At 43.5% G+C, this 27,450-nt stretch overlaps 1 protein-coding gene across 4 annotated transcripts; it reads right to left on the bottom strand.

Moving 5' to 3' along the window:
* Nucleotides 1-839: 839 nt before the first annotated feature.
* Nucleotides 840-26,621, bottom strand: VEGFA (vascular endothelial growth factor A). 4 transcript variants are annotated; one of them, XM_054977461.1, is made up of 8 exons: nucleotides 25,702-26,621; nucleotides 19,217-19,268; nucleotides 13,577-13,773; nucleotides 11,052-11,128; nucleotides 10,544-10,576; nucleotides 7,965-8,036; nucleotides 6,788-6,919; nucleotides 840-5,088 (listed from the first exon to the last, which is right to left on the bottom strand). In XM_054977461.1, exons 1-8 carry the CDS (start codon nucleotides 25,765-25,767, stop codon nucleotides 5,067-5,069), a joined length of 651 nt encoding a protein of 216 aa, XP_054833436.1. In that variant the 5' UTR covers nucleotides 25,768-26,621; the 3' UTR covers nucleotides 840-5,066. The 4 variants fall into 4 exon arrangements, with proteins under 4 accessions (XP_054833436.1, XP_054833454.1, XP_054833445.1 ...); XM_054977479.1 differs by lacking the exon at nucleotides 6,788-6,919; XM_054977470.1 differs by lacking the exon at nucleotides 7,965-8,036.
* Between the last annotated feature and the right edge of the window lie 829 nt (nucleotides 26,622-27,450).

Genomic DNA, 27,450 nt, shown 5'->3' with positions numbered 1-27,450 from the left:
CTGAGAACAGTTTGATGTGAGCGGTCATGGTTAGTTCTTTTCTTTTCCTTCTCTCACTCCATCTTTCCTCTCCAATAGGGAGAGAGAACAAACCAGAAAGCTCTCACACTGTAAATTCCTCTCAGAGAAAATAGTATGAAATGAAGAAAGTGGCATATGCCTTAAAACAACCCATGTGTCCCAACCAAACTGATGATAGTATAATATAGCAGCTGAAACAATTCTGACAAGACAGAGGTTCTCCAAGTTAGTAGAAAGGCTGACCAATGATGTGTGATCTCCCGTCTTGGATGATGTTACACTCCCTCTGAAAAGTCAGGTTCACAGCTAAAGAGTACCATTTAACACAGTGGTCACCTTAGAAGCCGGGTGGCTGTGGCAGCTTGGAGTGCTTTTGCCCAGCTTCAGCTAGCGAGTCAGTTGCATCCAGTCCTGGTTCAGTTAGATCTAGCCACAGTGATCCATGCCTTAGTTATATAATTATTTTATATACAAGTCATATTGGGTTAGGATTTGACGAACACTCACAAAACCTAGGGCCAGTATTGGACCAAATGGAAATGACAACCATGGGCTGTCTCGTCTACAAATGATCATTTCTAAAGAACTGGAGCAACATTCTTTTTAACATTACCACAGCACTACATTCAATCCATCACTACCAAAAATAGCTGTACAAAAGTAATTGGAAAAGAGGGAAACCATACTGCTGAGAGGAGAACAGTATGCTAATTCATATACTCTCAAAAGTTGCCACCAGCAGCTTGCGATCAAATGAGCAGTACTACAGGGAACTTATTAGTAACATTCATAAATAGCTGGCTATTGGCAAGACAAAGTGGTTGCATTGCTATGTAATTTTTGCCTCTATGTAAAGAGCAACATATACAGATGGGTACATACGTAAGATAAACCATACATCCTGAAATTAGACTACCCTTATTACAACCACAGTCTGGTTTTGTTTTGGCTACAGGCTTTGCATATTCCAAAAGAGTGCTTCTTAACTTTGATCCTTTCCCCCATATATTCTGATTTGCATATTCCATCTGTTCTTCATACCTGATTAGCAAAATCAGTTCAAAACACAAGAAAAAAAAGATGTAAAAGAAAAGCCCCCCAAAAAGGAAAACCATGTCAGAATTAAATTCTTTAATACAAAAAGAAGTTTGTCGGTCATAGACTGTGTTTTGTTTTTTAAAGATATATTTGTTATTTTTTGTTTAAAAATAAATATGTACTACGGAATATCTTGAAAAAATCCACTAGACACAATGTGATGTTAATATCTTTTTCCCCACAATTATTACAGATAAACAGTAGCACCAATAAATAAAACGATAATATTAAAATTTTAAAAAAGATTCAGGGTGTAAAATTTTCTATATTCCTTGGGGTTTTTTTACATATATAAAAATTGTAGTGTATTTAATCCAAATCACACATATACATAAATATATATATTTATATATACACATATATATAGCCAAATATATATATAGTATGTAGATGTATATCTAAGTTCTGTCTCAAAAGGAATGTGTGTGGGGGATGTTAGAGATATTAAATAACTGATCATAACATGCTACTGACTCTGCCAACAATTGGGGAGAGATGGGATGGAACAGGAAAGTTAACATTTTATACACAACAGTACAAAAAAAAAGAGGTACAGCTTATAAATAGCGAAATTAAATATTAACAAAGAATACTGAAAAATCCCTACTTTTAATTAAATTATTTTTAATTTCTAATTTTAAAAAGGGATATTAAACAAGTATATAAGAACACTGTCATCTCCCACAGCATGAACATATATATATATATACACATTTCAGTTGCACATACACACTCATCCATACATCCACAATGCACACAACATTTGCCACTGGCTGGAAGGTTGAATTTATAGTGGTTGATCACAAGTCAAATTTTAAGATGGTATTTTGCCAGTCAGGAAAAAGTTGAGACGCTGCAAGCATTCTGACACAGACCAAAACTAGCTTGTTTAAAAAAAAAAAAAAAAAGCCAAATCCAGAACCAAAGACATGCCCAAGTCCAGAGTGAAAAGGTGCTATGGAAGTTAGCCTTCATGTGTACAAAAGGGGGCTGAGCAGTTTCCAGCACTAGACTGCTGGATTCAATGCTGCATAAGCAGCTCTAGACACTGGCTTGAGATAGGTGTGCAGCACAGAACAGAAACACGCTGCCAGTCTGGATAGTGCCAGTTTTGTGGTAAAGTGGGAGCAGAATCCAGGGGTATCCTCCTTCCTGTAAGGAAGAGAAAACTACAGTTCAGCCTCCCTCCAAAGTGATCAGTGTTTTCAAAGCTAAAATCATTGACCAATTTTTGATCAACCAGACAGATAACATGCATGCAGTCAGCCTACTGTTATGCATATATCTTTGGTTACGGGCCTCTAAAGACACATAAAATGTTATTTGGGTGTATGTGAGCACACATTGTACACCAGTGTATTTCACATACATCACATAAAAACTGATTTTTCAATTTTTCCTAACTTTAAATATATGCACTGCACACATCTACATTTGCACTTGTGCATAGCAGAATCCCCCTACAACAGCCAAGATGCCAGGTACAATCTGACAGGAAATGTGAAATCTGCCTTTGTAAGATAACTTACAATGCAAGGCTATTGTGCAAGAGCACACACACACACCCACTTCAATTCCACTAAAACTGCACATACCAAAAGGCTACCAGTGGATTCTGTCCATAGACTGTAATGTGGTGCTTGCCAAGCAATCAGAGAGGTCCATTATAATAACACTTTGATGGCAAAGCAAAAAGAAAGAACCATCTTGTCAGCCGGCTTCAAGCACTTGTGGAACATACCCCACCTATCTCCCTTCTGGGAGCTTTTAATGTGGCTAGTGGTTTAGGGTACTTTAAACACCAAAGTGCTTTACTTTGCAAGGCACTGAGCATCCCACAAGAGCACTTATGCCAAATGACACACGTCAAGGTGGCTGCTAGGCCACTTAAGTGTCAAAATGGTGCTCTTGTCAGTTTTTTAAAGTTGGAAGGCTTTTGATGCAGTCTTGAGGGTAAAATACAGACAGGTTTGCTGGGGCAATTATGAATATGGTCCTCAAGATTGCAGGCAATAAACAAACATTAATGTTTCCTCATGGCTAATGGCTGTGTCTGATTTTACAAATCGGGAACTGGATTCTAATATAAAGGGAACTGGGCAATTCAAGCCCTGGAAAGTCTTAAAATACTAGCCATACAGAAACTCTACCAACTTTAAACAAGCTCCAAATACCAATGTGCTTAATATTTTAGTGCAGAAGCAGCTTGTTTAGAAACATTTGGGTTGGTTGCATTAAGGCTAAATTTATGTAGTACAGCCAGCTCAGAAGAGTGTCTTCAGAACTTTTACAGCACCAAGTATTCAACAACCCAAAACTTTTGCTAAGGCCTAAAAAATTCCACATGGCACATGTTCAGGACAGTTTATTTCATAAGACTCTAAAATGGGTTTTGCCTATGTAGACAGCCTGTCCAGATGAGAGCTTACTTCTTGAATATAAGCAAAGCCTATTGCCAACTCTGATATTTTTTTAAAACCAGTTAACAGAGAACAAAGCATGCGTTTTTGCCTGTCAGATCTATGCTTCATAGATCTTGTTCAATAAACATCTGTTGTAGCTGAATACTTCAAAGCTCTCGGTGGAACAGGCCACGCTATCCCACAATGACAGTGGTGAAATATTTTATAGAAATAGTTAAATAGCTCTAGTAAAGGACACCCTCTCCATACATTCATAGGCTACAATTACTCAAGAATATCAACGAGTTTAAAACACTAGACATAAGCTCTCATCTAGAGACAGGAAGTAGGCCTAAAAGCTCAGTAGCCAATTTTGAACTCTTTAAAGGCACAAAAAAATGCCTCTGTAGTTGTGTATATATACAGCCCACACACAAGACTCTCACTCACACCCACCATACTATACATATATACTTTTGATTAATATCCCTTTCAGGAGATGTTCCATAAGCATCTGGGATGCTCTTCAGTGGCAGCTCTGTACATGATGGTTGCAGACAGTGCTGTTCTATTGCCTGGCTATGCACCGGTCCCCATTCTTGCTTCCATGTACTGCCAAAGCCATATATCCTTTGTTTAAGTAGCCATCAGGGATGGAAGATTGAAGATTCCAGTGACGCTTCCTCAAACTGAAAAGGTCTTACATCAGCCACTTCCCATCATTAAGGCCAGAATTTATATCCACGGCAGAGCTCTTGCAGCAAGTCAATTTTAAAAAAACAACCAACCACCATACACCAGTTTCTCATGTCCCAGCAAAGCAGGCTGTCACAAGACAAACAGGGGCAAAGAATTTAGGGGAGGGGGAAGGGATGTTGATGGAATCCTCAGTCCCAGCTTCTTGAGTCATTTCCTTGACCTTTGACCCATAACATTTCAAGGCGTCATCTTTGGAATCCCCTGCTTCCTCCTCTCTGGTACAAATGTCTCCCTCTACAGAATTGCAGGGAATGAAGTTGGTGGAGCAGCATGCTCTCGAAAATCAGCAAGGGATAGATAATATATGCAGCACTTTGGCTGAAGTCCAGTCATAGCTGCTTTTATGCCCCAAGTAGCCCACCTGTGTCCACAGCAGTTGAGTATATCCAGTGAAGACACCAATAATGTTAGCAAGGATTTAAGAGTCAGAATATATATGTATATCTATATATATATATATATCTATATATATACACACACACACACATATATATTAGGTAAATATGGGCGTCCCAAAACATACACCATTCTAGTCTCCCTGGCTCTATTATTTAGCAGCATGAGAAGGAAAGTTCTGTATATCAAACTAGTTCAAATCCAAAAGGCGAATCCTGTGCGGGTCTTCAGGGAATGTTCCTTCCTGAGTCCATCATCTGTACTCAAAAGTGCTGTGCTCTACTGATCCTTCATTTTAGTGTCCATTTGGATTAGTGTTTTTGACCAGGTGAGAATCAGGCTCCAGAACCAAGGTTATCCACCCTCCCCTGCCCCTTTCTTCTCTGCTGCTCACCGTCTTGGTTTTTCACATCTGTTAGAAAGAGGGGAAGGGAAGGAAAAGAGAGGTTATGTTTTTCTGCTGTAAGGTTGTGTACAGTATTCTCTGAGGGCACTGTTTGGCAAAAGGGTGACAGTAAGACCAAAAAAATGTCAAGAACAGTCAATCTGAATGAGGCACTCGTGATTTTTCACACAGTCCATACAAAAATGAGTGAAGGAGTGACCAAGATTAGTCTTGGGAAGAAGAGAATACATCCACATTTCCCTCAAGCTTCCTGCTATATTAGGAAAACAGTTGTGAAAATTACTTTCCCTTTAAAGCTATCATTCTTACACACTTTCATTCATGCACACACAAACTTGACAATGTACACAGCTTTCAATGCCCAATCTCATTCTCTTTTTGATTGTGTTGAGGTGCAGCCAAACAAAGCCATGAGTGTCTCATGCAGGTACAGAAAATAAAAAGGGAAGTTTCTCATCCATTGATTGCCAAGAGGCAGAAGTTAGTGCCTGAACATAGAAGCAACAGCAACAGTTTGTAGCAGAAGCAGGAGAAAGAAGATTTGGCTGTGCCCTTTTAAAACCCACATTTCATAACTTCACAAGAGTGACAGAGATAAAGTTCATTCAAAGTGGCTTTCAGTTCTGAGACAGCTACGAGTTTACCAACACCCAACACACCCACCCACACAACGCACTCCTCCAAGATCAGTGTTTGTCAGGGGAGATACTATCACCAGTTCTCAGTCCTAGAGAATTTCTCATAACTTTGGAATACTTCTAAGCTTTAAGCTTTCTGCAGGAAAGATTTGGGAGATAGTTTAACAGAATTCTAAAGGTCAAGGGCAGAGAGCTGTTTGGTTTCACTCCAGGGACTACTTCTGCAGGGTGAACTGTAATTCAAGAAGAGCTGGATCTCTTCTTTCTGCAGCACCAGGCATTCACACTCAGGTTACAACCACATACACATACAAGATCCCTCCACATACAGAAGAGTTTCCTAAGCTCTTCCAGTAGCAGGAAACTGGGTTTCCTGGACAGTGGTAGCAAAAAGCCTGGCATCATCAAGCCAAACAGATGTGAGCGCATTTTACTGCACTGGGACTCTCTAGACCTGCACAATTTTTAGGAGAACTGAATAGATCCTGAACTTCTATCTTGTCCACAAGGTACCCTGATTTTATATACATCAATGCTTGGCATACATATTGGTTATGTTTGGAAGCAATCCCAGTGGCAGAAGGCACTGGAATGTTTGTGAACAGTGGGCCAACATCTGTGGGCATGTAGCAGTTATCCTTTTATCGTAGAGGCTCAAAGCAAAAGGCAGGGCATAACAGGATTCTGATCTCTATGCAAGTAGAATGTACCTTTTTGAGCCACTAATCTACCCACTGGTTTGGACATAGAATGCATTAAAGGCCTGGGGCCTTTTTCCTAGCAGCATAGAAGGACCAATCTTGTTCTCCAAGGAGTACAGCTACAGCTACATTAACACCATGCTACCTGTGATCATCCCAGTGCAACTATACAGCATACAGGAAGCTCCTTACTTTAGGCGGAGTCAGAAATACTGTGTTCCTTTTGCTCCCCTCCCCATCTTTGTTATGCAGAGGGAAGGAGGTCACGGAACACTGGCAAAGAAGCTAGCGAAAAGCAGACTCTCTTGCTCTCTCAGTCTGTGTGTTTGTGTGTGTATTTTTCTCTTTCATTCTCCGGACACAAACCTGCAAGTGCGCTCGTTTAACTCAAGCTGCCTCGACTTGCAACGTGAGTCTGTGAATTTGCAGGAACATTTACAGGTCTGGGGATCTTGTACAAACAAGTGCTTTCTCCTTTCTGAGCAAGGCTCACAGTGACTGCAAAAAGGCAAAAGGAAAGAGGTCTAAGCTACAGCGCTTTAGCGGGAAGAAATTACACATGCAACACCCTAAACATTGAAGCAACCCTTGGCCCACCCCACATACACTGAGCATTGCTGATTCAGAACACGGCTGGTTGGTGGACACTCCCAGAGGTGTTCCAACATTTACTTGCACTAGCTTTAAAGAGACAGAAATAGGCTCTCTGCACTACATAATCCACAAGTCCTGCATTAGTCCAATTAGCAGAAGAAGTTGCAAGATTCTCATTATGTTATTAGAGGACTTCAGTCCAGAAGCAATAATGTTAAATATCCAGGGCATCTCCTCAGACAGAAACCACTTCCAAAGTTAGCTGGGGCTCCAGAAGGACACAGGGACACACAAACGCCTGAATCCAGCTGAGGTCAGCTGCTTTCCCCCCTCTGGAACTGAATCAAAACAGCTGTTCTTCAAACCTCTCTCCTGCTCCTGACCCGCTATTTAAGATTATTGGCAATGCAGGATTTTGTGAATTAGTGGGAGCGGCACAGAAAGAAGGGGGGAAAGACACCAAAATACAACAGTGATGTCCTCACGCATTTCCCAGTGTACTCTAGCGTCTTTGTTACTTTCTGATCCACACACACGAACACACATATGTACATACATGCATGAACAGCAAGCACCAAGCTCCCACTGCCAGCCTCCTAAATACTGATTAAGCTTGAAAAGAAAGCTGAGGAAACAGGAGAGGGAAATCACATAGGTGCATTGCAAGGCACAGCAGCAAATAAGCCTGCCTGCCTGCCTCTTCATTGTTGTATCCTAAGAGAAAGAACAATACCCAAGCAAGATAGAAAAAAAAAGATACTACTCTTCTTATTGTTTTATTTCCCATGTATCAAAGGTACGTTCCCACCACCACTGAAAAGCCACATGAATGATCTGGAAAGGTAGGTGGAATTTTCTTTTAATTCAGTGTGACTGCAAGCATTTTGATTGGGGGGTGGGAAGAACTGGGGAAAGCGCAGAGTTCTACAAGCACATGATGCAAACGTACAAGTTTGGTGGTTTATACCGGCCTCTCTTGCGCTTTCTCTTTTGACCCTTCCCCCTTCCTCGCTTTGATTTTCTGGAAGAAAAACAAAACAAAGCAGAAAAGAAAAAGGAGAAGAGAAGGAAACAGAAAGGGGGACAAGATACAGCTGTGTGCCCTTGGGCGAAGGGAAAGCACATAAAGAATAGAAGGCTGGAGAGTCTTTGGGCGATGCATTTCATGGCCATTCCTACTCATATGATCAGAACAACTTCTCAGATTGGTTGCAAGCTAAAATGTGACACCGTACTGTGATCTCCCCTCCTCTTAAAGGCAGCCTCAAAGTACGTAACAAATCTATTGTTTTCAGAAGGAAATAAATTTCTTCTCCCCTGAAGGCAGTGGGCTCGCTAAAAAGCAACCTAGAAGTCACCCATGGCCAGATGCAGCGCATCATCAGTTGCTAGAAATAATGCAGGTGAGCAGGTACCCGCTGTCCCTGATAAAGCCAGGCAGAGCTTCTGCTTGTGGTGATCATTGTGCCAAGGTTCTCCTTTGAAGACCCAGAATGTGGCACTCTGGAAGCAGGCACACTCTAGCTGTCAGCAGCAAGTGGAAGAAGCGTCCTACAGTATATGGAAGAGTACAGATGGCAGACCTACCCTTACACTCATGGGCGTCAGTCTAGAGACCAAGTTATCAGATCTCCTCTTAACCCAACACACTGTTCCTCTGCTAAGGCCACCTTCACAAACAAGTGAACAGACAAGCCAGCTTTGCTACAGCCTGTATGACTGGGGCTACACAGAGGCACACTAGAGAAATTCAGCAGGTGGGGCTTGAAATGCCAACAATTCATAGCTCCGCCTCTTGCCACTCAAGCCCCCAGTAGAAACAAGACTGGCCCAATGACAGATTTCTCCATGATCAGGCAGCAAGGAAAGAAGAAAGCCTAGCTTAGCATGCCTTAGGAGAAGAACTAACTTGTCATTTTTCTTCCCTGAAGACATCATGTATCACTTCTGATATGTGGACAAGAATGCTTAACCTCAACCCTCCCCACAATACCCACATGGATGTTACGGAAATCTTGAAAGCTATACTGGCAGTGGACCAAAGCAGAAAATGAACACCAAGCAAAGGGCAATGAACTCTTGTGAATATGAACACTGAGCAAAGGGCAATGAACTCTTGTGGCAGAACTCCTGTGGCAGAGGGCTTCTCCCTCAATTCCGGTTCCACCTTTTTCCTTCTTGGAAGGAATCCACCCTGAGTGGAAGTGGCAGGGATTCCATAATAAGGCAGCCCTATGTGAGGGTACCAGACAGAGCCACGTGCAAGCCTCTGTGTTGGCATCAGTTTCTCTAACTAAGCAGAATAAGCATCCCAAGAAGACAGCAGGAATTACAAGTGGGGATTGGGGGCAAAGGAAGCCATATTTGTTTCAGAAAACCTTTCCACAACTTTCAACTTTCATTAAGGAAACACATATCCAGAGGCAGACAAAAAGGCATCAAGCACCAGGAGAATGTGCAGTGCAGACCAAACTGGCATGCCACACATGCTGCAAGACTTGCATGGCAATGCAAAGCCATCTGAAGTTCAGCCAAAGGTGAAGAGCAAAAAATTACAGCAAACAGAAGAGGGGGCTTTGGCTACACCCCATTAGTGTCCATTTGGCCCCAACATTCATACACCTTTAAACCATTATGCCACTCAATCAAACAACAAATGCACACATTCTAGAGAACAAGCCAAGGTTACCTCCTTTATAGCTATACAAAGTGAATGGGGGGAGGGTTAATGTTGGAAAATGGCTTTTTGCCCTGTTTCTTCAAGTTCTCGTGGCTTCCATACCAAACTCCAGACCATGAAGTGTTCTATTTGTGCCTATATGAGGGGTGGTGGTGAAGCTGTGTTATTAAGCCCGCAGAGATTATTTTCTCATCTTTGGTAAGGCCCTGCATATAGTAGGATTCTGGGGGTTTTTCCCTTCAAGTTTACCTTAAGTCTACACAAAGATTCCCATGTCAGAGGCCTTCCCATAAGACTACCCACCTTCTGCTAAGATTAACTTGACTCACTGCACCCTATCCACCCTCTACAGCTGATATGCAAAGTTCATTCACATACAGATGACTGCCCATGCCTTAATCAGGCATCTGCTTTCAGCTTTTTACCCATGGCTTGGCAGAGCTCCCATGCTCTGAGCAAAGCTCACATGCTTAGTCTTAGTGTTGGAAATCCAGGCAAGCTGGTGAGAGTAAGTCAGCAGATTTTCACCCAAGCAGCAAGAAAGAGAATGGCAATGATTTCCAGTGTTCAGAGCAATTATTGCATATGGAAGGAAACTTTCGCCTAGAATCCATTCCCAAGGTGGGGGAATCAAGAGGAGTGGAATTCTGTTACTTCCTTGCAACCTTTTATAAGCAAGTCATTTCAACAGCCATTATAGCAATGAAGTTGTGTGTGTGTCCAAACAGAATGGATTCAAGGGATAGCTCTTAAGATGACCACTTGATTAAAAAAAAAACCAGCTTGACTCTTGAAGAAAGAAAGGAAAGGGGAATCACCAACACCAACGGAAAAGCCAAGCCACTTACTTTTCTTGTTTAGTTCTGGTTTCTTTCTTTGGTCTACAAAAGGGAGAAAAAAAACATACAATCAGAGTGTGCTGATAATGTAGACCGCACCCTTAACCCACCCTTCATCCAATCACTCCCCCATTACTAGAAACCAGTCAGTATATTCTTTGCTTATCTACTTTGCCTGTATTGTGAATGTTAAGTTCAAAAATACCAGGCATTTCATCCTTCCTGGTCCTCCAGTGTTTTCCAACTGGTGGCATTTTATGGGTTCTCAATCTGGATCACAGCCAGAAAACATTTAGTGACCATAGCCAATAGCTTATGAACCTTTTAAAACCATTCTACTAAAATCTGAATGCCACTGACATAATTCACTCCCTTAACCAGGCCTGCAGCTCTCAAGCACCACCACTCCCACACCAAGGCCATCAGAAATCTGTATCAGCACTACATGCATACAGGCACAGATATCAATGAGACAAGGCAGATTCCAAGGACAGCTGGGAAAGGTCTTCATCCTCACCTGCAGCCACATTTACTGTGGTGTTGAAAGCTCATCTGATTTATGTGCTGACTCTGGAAGTGTTTAATTCTCATGATCTAAAATGAGAGAATTGAAAGGAAACAAAGGAATATGGCAAATCACATGAACAGCAACGAAGTTCAATAGTCTAAACAAGAACAGAAATATTCAATGGCAAAACAAATTAGCAAGCTCAGAAGCTTCATCTCTGAAATGCAACTTAAATACAACCACCTATTCACCGATCGACTCCACATTTATAGTTCATATTTACAAAGTATGATTTCTTGTTCTCTTTTCCTAGTTATTTGTTTAGAGTTTACCTACAAAGGTACTTTGTAGTACCACAAAGGCACTTTCATTCTTCTTCACACGAGACCAGGTTTGGAGAGGCATTGGTGGTAGCGATTACAGAGTAGAATGCAGCTCAATACACTCAATGATTTAGGACAGGAATTACACTTTTTCAATGTGTCTGTACAGCACACAAAACCTGGCTGTGGATTATTGATAAAGTATGCATCAACACCAAAGAAGAGTGGTGTGTGTGGACAGTAGAGGCAACGCAGGCACAAGCTATGAGCTATTAGCAGGCCCAGTAGTAAAGCCAAGCTACTCCTACTGAGGCAATTAGAACTGAAGTAGCCTAAATGCAAGTTTGCCCACGTTAAATGTTTTCTGCATAGCAGAAAATCCCTTCTGCTCAGGGATTGATTTCTTCATTCTGTGAAAGACCACACTAAGATGGCACTGTAGAATTGACGAATGACAGTAATGCAAGTTTAATGTATAACTCTGGGCTTCGTCAAGGTCATTAGTAGAACTGGTGTCCTTGGAGAGCAAGATTCAGGTCCAGAACAACTAGATTTCCTTGGAAATCTCATTCTGGATTGGTTAGTTTAGAAGTAGTGCATGAAGCACTGCATTGTAGTTGGCTGCTGGGCACTCCTCCCATCAGGGAACTGCAGACTGCCTCAGAGGCCCTGTAAGGTTTCCTTGGAATCATTACAGCCACTTGTGACCCTGGATCTGCACCACAAAGTCTGAGAGGCCTGGAAATGAAATGGGATGGAGATACCAGCAAAGCTGGACAAGGTGCCAGCAGATTTCTGGCATGGAGGAGCAGTCTTGGTATGGGGTCAGGATTAAAAAGCTTTTCCAAAACTAAGGAGGAGGCATGAAGTCGGTTGAGCGGATATTTACTGGCAATGCTGTGTGTGGAAAGTGAGAGTTTGCTGTTTGCGTGGCCCTAGCCATTATTTCCACTTACTGCCTTTCTGGATGACTAAATTCTAAAGAGAGGAAGTGCTTCCACTCTACCCTGCATCACTACTCTTCCTACCCCTGCAGTGACACTGTAGCTAAGGAGTCAAGAAGCCTAGCTTGGCCAGTGAAGGCATACTTGGCTCTTGAGTGACAGTTCGTGAGGGGCTTCCTCTTGCATGCCACAGTCTGTTTTTTGGAATGCACCAGATGACTGCATTCCAAGAAACAGAAATCCAATCAAGAGCTACAGCGGAGCTAGAGTGCTGTGTTTTCCAGTACGCAACTCATCAGACAGAACACCAGAAGATCACAGGAGAACCTGCACCACATTCTCTTATTCCGTAACAAGTTGACTTAAAAAAAAAAAAGATTCTCCAAAGCAGCCAAATAGATGCTAATCATTCTAAACTCCTCCTGTGCAGTGGTGTTGCTTCATCACATCAACACAGAATGTTAGCTCAGGAACAGTTAATTTCTTAACCTGGTGGGGTGGAATAGTTCTCAGTCATGCTACTCAAAATCTGGAGATTCCTAGCAATAAAACTTCCCAATTTCAGCAGCATGGCTGAATGAGAGACAAAAGGATCTCCAAGAGTCATGGTGTGCTCCCTCCACTGCCACCAGAAAAGTCATTTCAGGGCCTCTAGGGCAGTTTCCAGTTCCCTGATGGGAGGAGTTCCCAGCAGCCAACTACAACGCAGCACTTCATGCACTACTTCTAAACCAACTAGCACAGCAAATCCACAATGAGTATAGGAAGTGCTACTTCTTAGTCAGCTCCCTTGACAGAAGAGGGGAATGCAGCAGAGGCCCTGCAATGACACTGGGCTGGTGGGGTCCATTTTCCAACATGAAGTCTCCCAGCAGCAGTACAGAGTGAGACATTCTCCTTTCGGCTTTCCCAGTACTGTTTCCCAAGTATAATCACTCAGAGTGACACTGGTTGTACAAAAAGATAATTACGAAAGTCACAGTCCACTCTATTTTCAAGACAGGTTAGTAGTTTAGGGGTCACTTGTATGCCATTGAAACTCTTTCCCAGGGGAGTTCTCCCCCCCCCCCGGGTTACTCCTAGGGCTAAGCTACAAGTGACGAATGACACTTGCCTGGCAAGTGAACAGACTCACGTGTATTCCTCCCTGTTCACTTGCGCTCCACTTGATCAAGTGTCATTCGTCACTCGTAGCTTGGCCACTGGACTCCCTTTAGCCATCATGAAGGCCAAAATATAATTGCTTTGCTTTGCTCCATAGCCTCACCTCCATAGTGACATTGTACACTTCTAAGGGTACACACTCCAGTGCCTCATCATTACAGCACCCCGCACATCTCATCAGGGGCACACAGGATGGCTTGAAGATGTACTCCACCTCATCAGGGTATTCCTGGAAAATATCCACCATGGTCTCAATTGATCTGCAGACGCTGCGATCGTAGACATCCACAAATAAGATAACTACAAAATAAGTCAAGAAGGGGGATACAAATTAATAACTTGTTTTCTTCTGTGAACTCCAGTATCATCATCAAAGTGTTTCATAGCAGTCTAGAAGCCAAACTAAGCACGCAAGCTAATGACTCTGCACTTAAGAGCTCTTTTTACTTGCATACCTCATTATCTCTGAGGCTCATTCAAACATATTGTCAATAAATGCATTAGCTCAGTTAAAAGGCACTTAAAGCCCAAACAGAAAGTAGCGGGGGGGGGGGGGGAGAAAAAGGGCTGAATCATTTAGAGGTTTAGCATTCACCTTGTCTGAATGTTAACCAGCTAGATTCTGTATGCATTTGCAAGACTGAAACTAAACTGAATAACAAACGCCAAATGTCACAGCCATTACAGAGATATAAAACTTCTAGAAGAAACCATGAAAAAGCCGTTTTTCATGACACACACAAAAAAGAATTTTTGGGAAAGCTGAAATCTATACAATTATTGTCCTATCAGATCTTAAGTTTTTGTACTGTTAATACAAAACACAGTTTTATAATGCAGTTAGCATATAAAGTTTGGCATATCTTAAAAAGTATTTCACTCATCCAAAATGGAAAAGAATATTTCATAAGAGTGTCAGTATTCAACGATTTCTCAGTTCTTCCATTGGAAAAATTCTACTTTTGTCCTGGCCTTCACATCTCTAGTTGCAGAGCAGGCAGCAAGTGTTCCTCTGAAGATAATGGAAGTGAAATGAAGCCCTGAAGTTTTCAATTCAGAAACCTGTTCATCAAACCACTAGCATCCAGCTGAATACCTGAGCTCACATAACCCAACACAATTCCCACAGACAATGTTCAAAGTCTTTCTGGATGACATCTTCATGCAAAAGATGCACTACTACTTGAGCTAACTAGACATTTCCTTTTCTGCATGGATATCACCACTTCCCAAACATTCATAGTAGTTTTTGACACTGGGAAAACATACTTCCTCAACTAGCCAGTCTGCTTTCATTTACAGGGCCATATAACTGTGCAAATCTAACCTGTGGTATAGCATTTGTGCATCACTCCTCTAACCCAATGCAAAATAAAGAAAACAGAACGCAAAGGACATGTCCTTGTGCAGAGTTAATTCCTCCCACCATGTTCTCACCTGGTTTTTTAATTCAGTGCACTTCATAATGTCTCCCAGGGCAAAAAAGCCTGCCACTCCCCACTAGTCAGCCATATATTACATTAAGGACAAAGTATTGTGCCACTGGACTGAGCTAGCAGTAGTAATCCACGGGCACTTCTGCCTCTCCTCACTCCTGTTATTTCTGCTTTCTGTTTTTGGTACCTTGTGTTTGTAAACAAGGCTCTCTGTGTTGCTTCCCCCATGACTGTATAGCACCTTGCCACATACAAAATAATGGTTTTCCATTCCTTCCAAGACTACATTGCATACTTTTAACAAACACAAGTGTCTCCAGCCATGTCACACAAGGAAGCTTCTACTGGAGCTCAGCTCTCACCCACACTCTGTAAAAAGTCCCTGAGTGGAGCTTTGTTGCCTTTAAATCATACGTCTCTACCCTTTGCAGAGTCCTGCAGTAGCAAGGTTGATAACCCAGCTCGATAAGTACAAACTGCTTGCATCATGGAAAAAACAGTTACCCGTAAGCGTTTCTGAAGAGGCCTGAACCTGTGACAAACTAGCATAAAGGTTGCTTTGCCAGGAGGGAAAAAAAACCCATCCAGTAGCTATAAGTCTTTGAGCTCCAGGCTCTCGATTAGCTGTTGAAAGTTAATTCTCGGTCATGTAGAGCCAACAGTGCCACAGTGCTCCTGGCATCAGGTACAATGAGGAGGAGCTTCTGCCTAGGATCTGCAGAGCTACAGCATACGGGCCTATTTGAAAACAGAGCTACTCAGGGAAGAAAAGCCTGGCATGAGTGACAGAGAGCAACGACCGGTAGTCCTCACCTAGAAAGGGCAGGCCTCACCCCCATCCAAAGTCTAATGTCAGCCTCCCATAGCCTTTGTCTGATCTGTGCTGCCACCGCCACCTCCTCCTCTCTCTCTCTCTCTCTCTCTCTCTCACACACACACACACACACACACACACACACACACACACACACCCACCCACCCACCCACCTCTCTGTAAACTGGAAAATTAAGCTGTTTAGTGCCTGAGAAACATGCAGACATACAGCTAGACATGTAACTGCCTTGTTGACTATTCACACCTTTCCTAGCATCAAGCCATCTTGGGTTGCAATGCACTTACGAGGTCTATCACACGATGACGTATTCTCACAGGTATCATACTAGTAGCAAGCAGCATTGCTCCTTTCCCTCATTGCAAACAAAAGTTCAAAGATAACAGACCAAGTCTACAGAGTGAAGAACCTTATACAGAAATATAAGCTTATCCGCTGCAGAAAAAATGGCTTGCCCAAGTTTGTACATCAGATGAGATTTCAACCAGCAACCGCAAACCTTCATTTTCTTAGTCGCTGTGTTACACAGCTCCTGTTCTAGAGTATTACCAGATGCATACACATACGATCTACTCATTGATGCCCATAAAAACACTTAACAGTTTAGAGATGGCAAGTCACTTTTAGTAGGGGTTTTTTTTTAAGGCCCAAGATATCTACAGCTTCAAGTAGCTTAATCTAATCAGTTCTGAGACTGGCCAATTAACCATGTTTCAGCTCCAGATTACCTACCACTCAGCTGTCACTCCACATGATTTTTGGTGCACAGCAAAGAGAGAATTAAAAGACACATTTGCTTTATGAGAAAAATGCTTCCTCCACCTCATTTATAGAAAGGAAAACCACTGACCCCTGAGATTCATCTACAATCCTTTATGCAGACCCTATGTGCTAACAGAAGAGAACAGGGAATTAAACCCTAGTTCATTCTGTGCTGTTTCATCACAAAGCATGTGTTCAGATTCCTTCATTATTTAGTGCCACGGTTCACGTCATTTTTACAAAATGCTGCAGACTGGAATTGTCCAGCAAAATCAGCATTGCCAGCACAAACATGGCCTTGGTTCTGGAGACTAGCCTAATTTAAATTTGAATTCTAGTCGAAGATTATAGAAATTTGTGTTCAACACACCTGTGCAGTTGCTCAACAGTAACAAGATAAAGCTATAGCTTATATTAGAAATCTTCAACGCCATACTGTCTTAGTAAGCATTTTCATGATTGGGAGGGAAATGTGATTCCATGAATAGTTTACTGAAGTTGATTGGGAAACAGTTATGTTAAACCCCAGCTCATCTACAGGTTTACTGTAGGGCCAGATAAGTAGCCAACTATATGTAGTTTTTCAAGATGTAAATGATTATGTACCATCATCACTGCTTTCAAAGTTTTGAATGAGAGGCTCTAGGAGCACCAGTTTTTTGCTGTGTATCAACACCTCCTTAAGGTTCCCTGAATTTCCTATCTAAAATTAATAATGCCTTCAAATTTAAATCCACCCATTATGAAAATGCTTGTTCTCATCCCATTCAATGCCAAAAGCTAGGCTTTTTGAAAGAAAAAATAATGCTCGTGGCAACATGCAGTAGTCTCATAAGGAAACCAAATGAGGAACAGAAGACAATATAAAATGGATGCGTTGGGACAAACTTGCTCTCTTGTAAACCTCTAGCAATGCAGCTCTAGCATGACAAGCAGACAAAACATACAGAAATTGAAGTCTACTGTGGCTTGATAAGAGGCATTCAGTCCCTAGCTGCACTTCTACAGCCCCCTGGTGCCATATAGCAAGAACAGCAGGAAGTGCCATCTGTGTGTGCGTGTGCGTGCGTCCGTCCATCTTTGACTAAGCAGGTGGCACAAGACATTCGCACTGTGACAGTAAATTTCCATATCATGAAGCTGGAAAACAAGTCACAGTCTGGAGATCTTAGATGTGGGTGGAGACTGCACAGCCTAAAGGTTCAAAGTTTGACACGGAAAAGCCAAAGCTTGAATCAAGGCATATGATGTGCTGCAGCACAGAGGTCCTCAGAACAGGTGATCAAGCTGCCTTCAGGAGGCTCAGCCCTATGTCAAAGGAAACTCTGTTCACTGAAGCCTGCCACCTCGGACTCTAACCTCTCCTTCCTACTTTTGACATCTCTCAATTCTTTCCTTTGTTTTGTCTGTTAACTTCAAGGCATTATATATTTAAGCCCTGAAAAGGTGCAGCCACCTTTTCTCTCAAGGAGGTTCAATATTCAAGTCTGAGATTCCATGCAGTAACCAAATGTTCACAACCTGTAATTAGGCCTAATAGTCTAAACCCTTGCTGTTAAGTCTAAAACACAAGCAAAGGTACACTCAAACCCTAATCCAAATTAGTATCGTCAGCACATCCTGCTACTCACATGCTGTAAAATTACCTACAGCTCAAGCATCACAAGCATTAAGGTATTTTGATTCACCTTTAGATAACCTGTTTAGAGTATAAACTAAACTAAGTTCTGTGACATGGAAGATGCTAAGAAAAAAGGAATTTCTGTACAACAGAACTGGCCGCTACTGGCAACGGAGAAGTATTTGCCTGGAAAAGCAACCCCCTTATTTAGGGAATGATCTTCAGCATATTCCAGCATTGATGCTCTGATGCCTTACTTTTCTGCCTACGCATGCAATGCAGGTCAAAGATCTGCCAACATAAAGGAGGAGAGGTAGACTGATAATAAGAATCAGACCTTCCTTCTGAAATCATGGCAAATTCCTTCACATCTGCTCTAGGCAGTAGCTTTATGTTAATTAACCCCAGTTCTAGGAAGTGCAGTTTTGAATGAGGTTTGGAGAAACTTAAGTCTTGTCCCTCCTCAAAAACAATAGTGGGATTAATTGGGATTCCTTTCTGATGAAGAAATCTGGAAATCTCTCACAGCCGAGACAAGAGTTAAATCAGACAGCTAACCATTCCAATTTTATTCCCCATTGCCTCCAGGTAATAATATCTACTGAATGTGTATTATCCAACCACACTGCTCCTCCAACAGAACAATATTTCTGTTTGCTGAAAAGAGAGTGGAAATTTCCACCAATTCCATCTTCATGGAGACTATCGGTTGCCTCCATGCTACTCCTGAGCATCTGCTGTCCCCAGAAACAAAACAGGAAGGCCCTCAAGTTGCTGCAGCAGGAAAGAGAAGTGGGGACATTACATTCTGTGCAGTCCATGCTTAATAAGTCACCTGTCATTATACAGCAAATAAGTAGAAATAAAATTGGAATGTTAGCTACCAGATGCAAGACATACAACTCTACATAATTTTATCTACTTTCCAGAAGGTGGCAGCGTCAATCAGGTTCCTCTTCCCAACAATAATGGTGCCCCACCCTCTTCACCTTCTCCCACAATCTGGTATTCACCTCCCCACTTCCTACAACACCTCTTCTTCCAAAAGACTTGCAGCTGTAAAAAGGACAGAAGGAAGGTGAGCCACTTACCTTCACTGTGATGCTTTTCCCCATCCCCCTGGGTAGGAGCAGCCTGTGATAACTGCAAAGACAAGAGAAAATTAGTCATAACAAAGGCATTGTCCTGTCTCCAATGTGTGCAGCTTCCCAGGAATCAACTGTGAGGCAAAACATGACATTGGCATGTGGGAGCATTATTCAAAAATTTCAGTTATATTCCCCAAACTCATTTCTTTCCACTGGAACTGCCACACAGGAACCTCTGAATTTTCCAGTTAATAATTTAGGGATGTGAACTGCAGAGTTGTGTGTACAATCTTGCAATTGTGGAGTGTATTTCTCTGCTTGACACAGTAGTAGGGATACCAGCATCCATCCCCTGTCCCCACTCACTTGGCTGGCAGGGGGGAAGCCCAGGGAGAGCATGCTCCAGAGCTCTTCCTTGTCACACCATGACGTTATCCCCAGTGTGACAGGGGAAAGCTCTGGAGTGTGCGCGCACTTTGCACATGCACATGCCCCCCACTACCTCCCTCAACCCCTGGGTTGGGCTCCAGAGGACCTGGCAACCCTACACAGTAGCACAAGCACAGAGAAACCTTTGTTTCCCTCTTCTTCACAGCATATGAAAATTAATATACCACGATGGCCTGGGCTAGAATGCGGGGGGTGGGGGAGAAAGGATACCAGTTGCAGACACCGTGAAAAAGAGCCAATTCAACTGCTAGGAAGTAAGGACAAAGATTTTTCTGAAAGATAATAGCTTTCTCACTTTAACAGAGAACTGCTCAAAGCATTTAAAATTATTAAGGTCAAAATCCAGAAAGCACATCTGAACTTGGGAGGGGAGTGGCAGAGTAGAAAACACTGGTGACCTTGTAACGTTGCCATGACAGATAGGCTATGAGATTTGTATAGCCCCTGGTCCAAAGCAACCTAGAAGCAGGCATTTCAAATTGGCGCCCTGCTCGCTAGAGTGCTCTAGCAAAGTGGAAAGTGCTGGCAGAGCAACTCAAGTGGCCACAATGTAATGCAGTTTCATAAGAGGTAACAAAGGGAGAGCAAGTCACCGGGGCAGTCAGGGAAGAGTTCTCCTGAGCACCAAGGAGGTATCTCTGCTACAGCAGCATATTTTTAGTCCTAGCTAGTCATAAATGCCATATTCCTCTCATTGTTTTCATAGGAAAAGTTAGTTGGGTTTTCTTCCATTTGTCACTCTTCAAAAACCCTGCAAGAATTTGCCATCATCTGTCATTCTTTCCTCTCAAATTGATCTGACAGTTCAGATGTGACACAAGCATTCATCTGCCTGTCAGATGCTCTATATCTGGTTATCAAATCATTGTTTAGATGTGATTCTTAAAACCCAGCTCAAGTGATTTGGATTTTTTCCAGATGAATCTCACTCTGCCATGGAAGTTCACTACGGCTAGTTATTCACTCTCAGCCTAACCTACCTCACATTTCTTGTTGTGAGGATAAAAGGGAATGGTAGGGCAACACTGTTGTAAACTGCTTTGGGTCTGCGAGAATAAATGTCCATGTACTACGCTAAAGTGTTCTGGACTAAACTGCAGTATACATTTAAACAGCTAACTAATCTGGTTTTTATATTCAGTTCTGTAACTACATAATGGGACTTCAGCCAAACAGTAGGGAAGCCAAACAAAGTTGGGCTGTACTTTTGCACACACTACCCCCCTACCCAGACCCCATTAACAGTTCATTATCTTGAATATAGTTGTCCGTAAACTTAAAGAGGAGAGAACCTGGGGAAGGTATATGTGGGAAGGAAATGAACCTTCATAGCTACCCACCTTGGGTCCTGAGACAGTTGGGAGAAAGAGGGGCATATAAAATAAGTAAAATAAATACTTCCCTCCCTCAGTCTTGCATGTAGTTCCCCAATACAAGATATGCTGGTACTGATCTACCACAAGTTCTCTTGGCTTCTGCCAACTTCAGTGAATTTGTACTAAAGTTCCAAGTTACCCAGGAGAGAAGAGAGCATCAGGTCATCATTCTTCAGTGTCATATTCCTGATCTCAAATAATGGGATACAAATATGTGCCACATGGTAAGCTAGCGCCAGAGGCCAGGGCTGCAATCCTGCTCAGTTAGTTTGCTCACTTTCCATGCCCTTTAGTGGAATTGAAGCAGCCTAAGAGAATTTAAACTTCAGTTGACTAGAATCACCAGGTTCTGAACAAAGACTGGCTCCTTTAGCCAGAGAATTTGGTAGCCAGTGGGCTAGAGTTATTACTCTTCAAAGCCAGTAACTGTCTCTCTCTCCCTAGTAGGAAGGTCACAGCAACAGCACAAACAAGATGGGGGAGACAGAAGGCACCTTTGACCTCTAAAAACCAACAAGGCCAAGGGCCAGGGGACAGCCAAAATATGTACAGATAAAGCCTTAGTTTTGTCTAAGGGCTTCGGAGACTCAGATCTCTACTGAGGTGGCAAGCTGCCACAGCTCCCTGTCAAGCAGGTGTCCTCCCACCTTGCTAACAGCGCATAATGCACGTAGCCTTTATGAGCAAGCATCAAGTGGCAAGTTGTCTCGGGATCTGCTCCAGTTTGAGTCATGATGACTACCACACCTTTAGCAAGTGTAATCACATGCAGCCATCCTACAGGACCAACAATATAGTCAGGTGCACACATATACTTAAGGCCCTATGGAGAGAGAGAGAAAGCTCCCATCTATTTCCTTTTCTACTCTAGAGCCTTCGTTGGGAAATTTGAAGTCAACTACATCTAAAGTTACCTCTCAAGCTACTTTTGCAACTTTTCTTAACCTAGTTTCCTTTGAAATAGGTCTGCTTTCTCTCTGTTCAAATGCTCGATGCAACAAAGTATAGGATAAAGACAAAGAAAAAAGTATAGGAAAATACCAGTGGTCTATAACTTTGCGACACTTCACTCTGTAAAAACCTCTAGTCTTACAGCCATCTAAAAAACCACTAGAAACTATTTCAGACAGCAAACAGGGATTTACCATGGTGTTTTTAAAAAGCATGTCAAGGCTAGATTGAAGACTGTGGATTAGTGGGAGCGTTACATTCAGGTATACCTCTAAAACAGGACTGCTGTGTGTCCATAGCTCATAAAATGGTGAGATGCCATTACCCATACATAAAACATTTTCATGATAATGCTCATGTCATTTGCCTTTGGATCTAGAAAGTCTCTTGGAGCTAATTATATAGCAGTGTCACCTTCAAACGATCCTAGACTAAAGGTGCTTCTCTCGTCTATACTGTTGAATAAAGCAGAGCCTTTTCCTGTTGCCTGTGCCAACAATCCTATCCTAACCAAAGAAGCAGTGCTTAGACAGAGGAAATTTGTCCCCATTTATATGGGGCTGCTTTCTGTCACAGGAAGGTTAAGCAATACATTTTTTCAGGAGTGCCCTTCTGAAGGTCACACTGTCTCGGCCTCTGCTGGCTTTGGGATTTATGCATTGTTTGTTTTATGGTATCTTTCCATGGATTTCATATTTTCCTATGACATATTCTGACATGATAAAAAAGAGAACTAGGCTCTAGGAGAGTAGAAGGACAGCTTCCTTTAGTTTCCGAGTCATCTGCAAACTGCTGAGAAAGATTTGTTTTCTTGAATCAGAACACACACTGCCTCCTGCTCCACTACAAGATGCCCAGTTCCAATCTGAAGCAAGGAAAAGGTTAATCTAATAGCCCCCCCAAAAAACATGCATGCCCCACTCCTTCACACCATCATCTCCCTCCTCTCTTTCTTCCCCTCCTTCTAATCTCTGCAGCCTCATTAAAAGAGCTTTGTAACTGTTTAGGACTGGAACCAACAATCCAACCACTTTGGGAGGGCCCCAGGGACAGGAGTTAAAACTCCTTCCATCTTTGGCACTGAAAAAGTCTCATCAGAGGTCTTTACTTAAGAAAGGAGATTTGCTGCAATCTTTTCCCATTGTACCTACATGGGAGAGAGGTCAGTAATCCAGCAAGCAGCCAGAGGGATTTCTAACATAGCCTAAATAGGGGAAAGAGAACCTTGGACTGTTCAGAAATGAAATTGGAGGAGCACAGCAAAATCAAACCTTTTTGCTCGATATTATTATTCTTATGCCACGAGTCTAATAATTAGAATGAAGGAGCTCTGAAGGAAGGTGACCCATTGTGTTCCATTAACATTGCATACAGAGCTGGGAGGTAAGTGCCCTCCCCAATGTGGCCTGATCAACGGTAAGAGGCGAGTGGCTGCAAGATCATTAGCAATCTAGTCACACACTCTTTTCCCCTCCCTTTCTCCCTCCTTCAGTGTTTGATCTTTGCCAGATCCTACTGGAAATGCATCCTGGGAGGGATCCCCACTACACATAACTTCAAATACACTAAACAGACTTACAATCGAAGGAAACAACAAGCTGCCACTTTAGTATAACCAAGGGCAGTGTTGACCTGTCCAAAGTGTTTGGCCCACACCCAAATGCTGCTAACAGTCATTGCAACACAGAGGGAAAAGACAAGCCTTTCTGGGTTACAGGTTTGGACACTAAGTTGAGAGCAAATTAACCTTTGCCTGACCACAATCCCATTTGCAGGGGGCACTTTCAGAAGTTGCTATTCACCAGGAGACAGTGACAGACACTAAAACTACACTATTGTTACAGCCAGCCATACACCCCCCGAGTGGAAACCAACACCTGTGCTTCCCATGCCAGGTCACTGACTCACAGTTTCCCAGTGTCCTAGCTGCACTTCAGGAGACTAACAGCCTCCAAGATCAGTAATTGTATCTTCACCTTCACCGAGAGTGCCCTGCCTCAGCACTGCACCTCCCCAATATGTTCATTTAAAAGAGTCCGGTGCATTTACCTGCGCTCCTCCTGGTTTCACATCCTAATCTCACCTTCTCCCCAATTATCCATAGCTGGGTATATTAAGTTCTCTGCCCCACTGAGTCAATCAATATAAATGTAATAAATATCACTGTCTCAGCAGACAATCACATAATGGTAGGATTACAATTCACAATCCTATGCAAGCTTTTGGCTAGCATCCCCCAAACTCCCACTTGCATGAAATGAGGTGAGGCACTCCACACCTACATAAGGGAGTACATGGCACTAATGGCTGAGGATCTCCGCTCAGTCTCCAGGGGAGAAATGAAAGAGTTTTTCAGCATTTATGGCTCTCCCTCGTTTTGATCCCAATCCTTCTATGCATAAATCCCCACCTCACAGGAGCCCCTGGTACGCAACTATGCCTTTTTAAAGAGTAATTTGAAACACAAGCATGACTACTATCTCAGTGTAGAGCAAGCCTCCCCAAAGGAACAGAGACCATATTTCCCATCAAGCACAGCCAAATATGCTGCTGTCACTCGAAGGCAGGCAGCAGCGTAACAGGTTAGCAAGAAAGCATGTGACACTAGATCTAGGCATGAAATGGCTCCTGTTCAGGTCTTTCTTATTAAGTGCCAGGGCACCACAGGTAAGACGAGTTTATACAGGGCATTTTTCACACGTACAAAAAAACCCACATGGACCTTCCCTCTGAGGAAGCCGCATTAAGAAAACCAACCCACTCTACACCCCGCTAAGTTACAGGAATAGCCATTTAGGACACAACTCATTAGCTTGAGCTCTCTTTTAAGAAAGGGAAAAGAGCAGGGCAAGAAGCCAAGAGAGTACCTATGGACACAAGGGAGTGGAATGGACTTTTACAATCAGGAAAACCTATCAAGTAAGAGATGTAAGGGTCAGTGTGTTGGGAACGTGGAGTACAGAAGCAACTCTTATCGACAGTACCTCTGAAGGGTCGCTTATTTTGAAAATCAATCTGGAAGAAATAGATAATCCATGCTATCGTCTTTTATCTCTATTTGCTTTTCCAAGCTAGGAATTTCGAACTCCAGTCAGTAAAGCCTATAGGACAGAACACACTTTTGCACTGTCAGGAAGAAGAGCGTGTACGAGCGAGAGAAAGGCTGATGCAAGAAGTCAGAGCACTGCCGACATGCGCCGGGATCGATGACGACGCAGAGACGCTGCCTGCGTGTGGCGTTCAAACCGGGTTTCCAACTCCTACCAAACTCCGCAGACAGAGGGGAGGGAACGCAGCAAGAATCGGCAGAATAACGAGCGAGAAAGCCAGACCACTCTCGGGACTCGGGTTTTTCTGGCTCTCCCCGTCAGCCGCGCAGGCCTCATAGGGCAGTGTGGCGTGGACGTAGCAGAATAACCTGCATACCTCAACGCCGCCTTGCTCTAGAGGCGCCTCGGGAGGCTTTTGTCAGTGGCCTCAAAATGCCACCGCCTGTCTGCTGCCACTCAGCTAAGCCCGGAACACCTGGGTCCGACCTGCACGGATGCAAGAGCACCTTACGACGCGCGTGGGCCTCCTTTCGGCTCGGCTATCACCTCGCCCCCAACCATGCAAGTTCAGAGCGGCATGTAGCCAACAGGCCGTGCGGGGGCAGAAGGAAGGTTTCCCCGCCGCCGCCGCCCTGGATCCTCCCGTCCGCCCCCCTTTTACCTTGGCGTTGTGGAAATAAAGCAGCGCCGCCAACCCCCACCGGAGCCAAGCGAGCAGAAAGTTCATGATTCCAGGAGAAAGGCAAATGAGACTTCCGACGGGCTGGGGGACTCTTCCTGGCTCTCGGCTCGGCTTCTTCTTTTTCCTGGGCGATCTGGGAAAGCTCAGCACTAGAGGGGGGTGGGTTGGAAGAGAGAGACTTCAGGCTCTGGTTTCACCCGTTCATAAGCCCGACTTCCGAGGCGCCGAAGACGCAGACCCCCCTCCACACTTCCCTCTTCTTAGCGCCCTCGGCCCAGCTTGGTTCGGATCCAACGCTTCTCCGCAACAATCCCCGGCACCAGAAAGCTCTGATTTGTAACAGATCTTCCCCCTTCGGTGGCAAGACACCACAGGCGCGCGCGCGCACAGCTCAGGCAGCAAAAAAGGGGGGAAAGTTTGCCGAAAGTTTCAATGCATTTTCCCCCACAAGGTCTCTTCACGCTGGAATAAGGTGGCTTGTTTTCGTTTACTGCCTTCAGGAAAGCCCCTCTTTTGAGTCCCGGCTCACTGAGCCCACTTCGAGACGGGCCCCTTAAAGAGGAGGGCTGCTTTCTTGTCGCTGTCTTTCTTTCGCTTTCCTCTTGTGGGGGAAAACCGCCTAGTGAGAAAAATCTCTCAGCGGAGAAAAGAAATATAAATTTAACACGCAACAGACTAAACGGTAGATCCTAACGAGCCGGGAAGCAGGAGGAACGACAAGTCCTTAACCCGAATCTTCTTCCCGTGCGGATCTATTCTGCCTTGGTGGACTCCCTTGCTGTCTGTCTGCCTGTCTTTCTTTGGGGAGAGCCTGCACTTTGCTGCCTGTGCGTGCCTCTCTCTCTCTTTTGAATGTCAAGCAATAGACGCACAACCCTGACTCTCTCCAAGCTCCGCTCTCGGCTCGACAAGAGACGCTTTTTCAGGCTTCCAGTCCCCACCCCCTCCTCCTCTGCTCTCCTCCCCCTCCTTCCTCCTATGGTGAACCAAATTTTCTCGAGTATTGACTCAGTGCTCGCCACCTCCAATCAAAATGACCCTCCCATCTTCCCCTCCCCCCCACGCATTTTTTTTTTAAATTAAGATTCCTCTGCCCTCGTGAAACCAAACGGGAAGGTGTGCAACAGAGAAAATTGGAATTCCTGATTTTTTAAAAATTCCCCTTCCTTTAAAGTAATTAAAGCATAATATAGCGGGACGTTCTCTTGCACAAGCCGGAGAGAGCACAATGGGAGTTGAGCAAAAGCCTCTTCGTTTCTGTGGGCGATACACAGGAGAATTTCCAGCTGCACTAAACCCATTGTTATCGCTGACCCCATATATAATGAGGGTTGCACCTGGTCACCAACACCCTTGTTAGTGAAGGTTGCTCTCAAAAAGCCAAGGATGTTTTGTGGGCGGAGGGTTGTTTCGTTCTCGGCCCATTATTGACCTTCTACCCATTTTTTCTGGTTAAAAGTTTACAATTTTAAAAAGCAACAGGCACTGTTTCTAGGACCCTCTATTCCCATGTTATGTCAATAAAAGAGGTATTTGCCATACTAAATTTACACCTGCACTGGGCCCTCCAGGGAGCAGGAAACAACCTTGGGCGGCGGACCATGTGCAGATAAACTCCTCAGCCTACGTTTTAAGCAAATTTAATGGAAATGCGTCTTTGCATACATGTATCAACATAGGCTAATTGTCTACACCAATCACATTCCCCATTCATGATCCTTGAGACCA

The sequence above is a fragment of the Eublepharis macularius genome, chromosome 1 (genome assembly GCF_028583425.1).
Source record: "Eublepharis macularius isolate TG4126 chromosome 1, MPM_Emac_v1.0, whole genome shotgun sequence".
NCBI lineage: Eukaryota > Metazoa > Chordata > Lepidosauria > Squamata > Eublepharidae > Eublepharis > Eublepharis macularius.
Note: the sequence above shows the minus strand (reverse complement) of the source record. Positions and strands in the feature narration are given on the sequence as shown.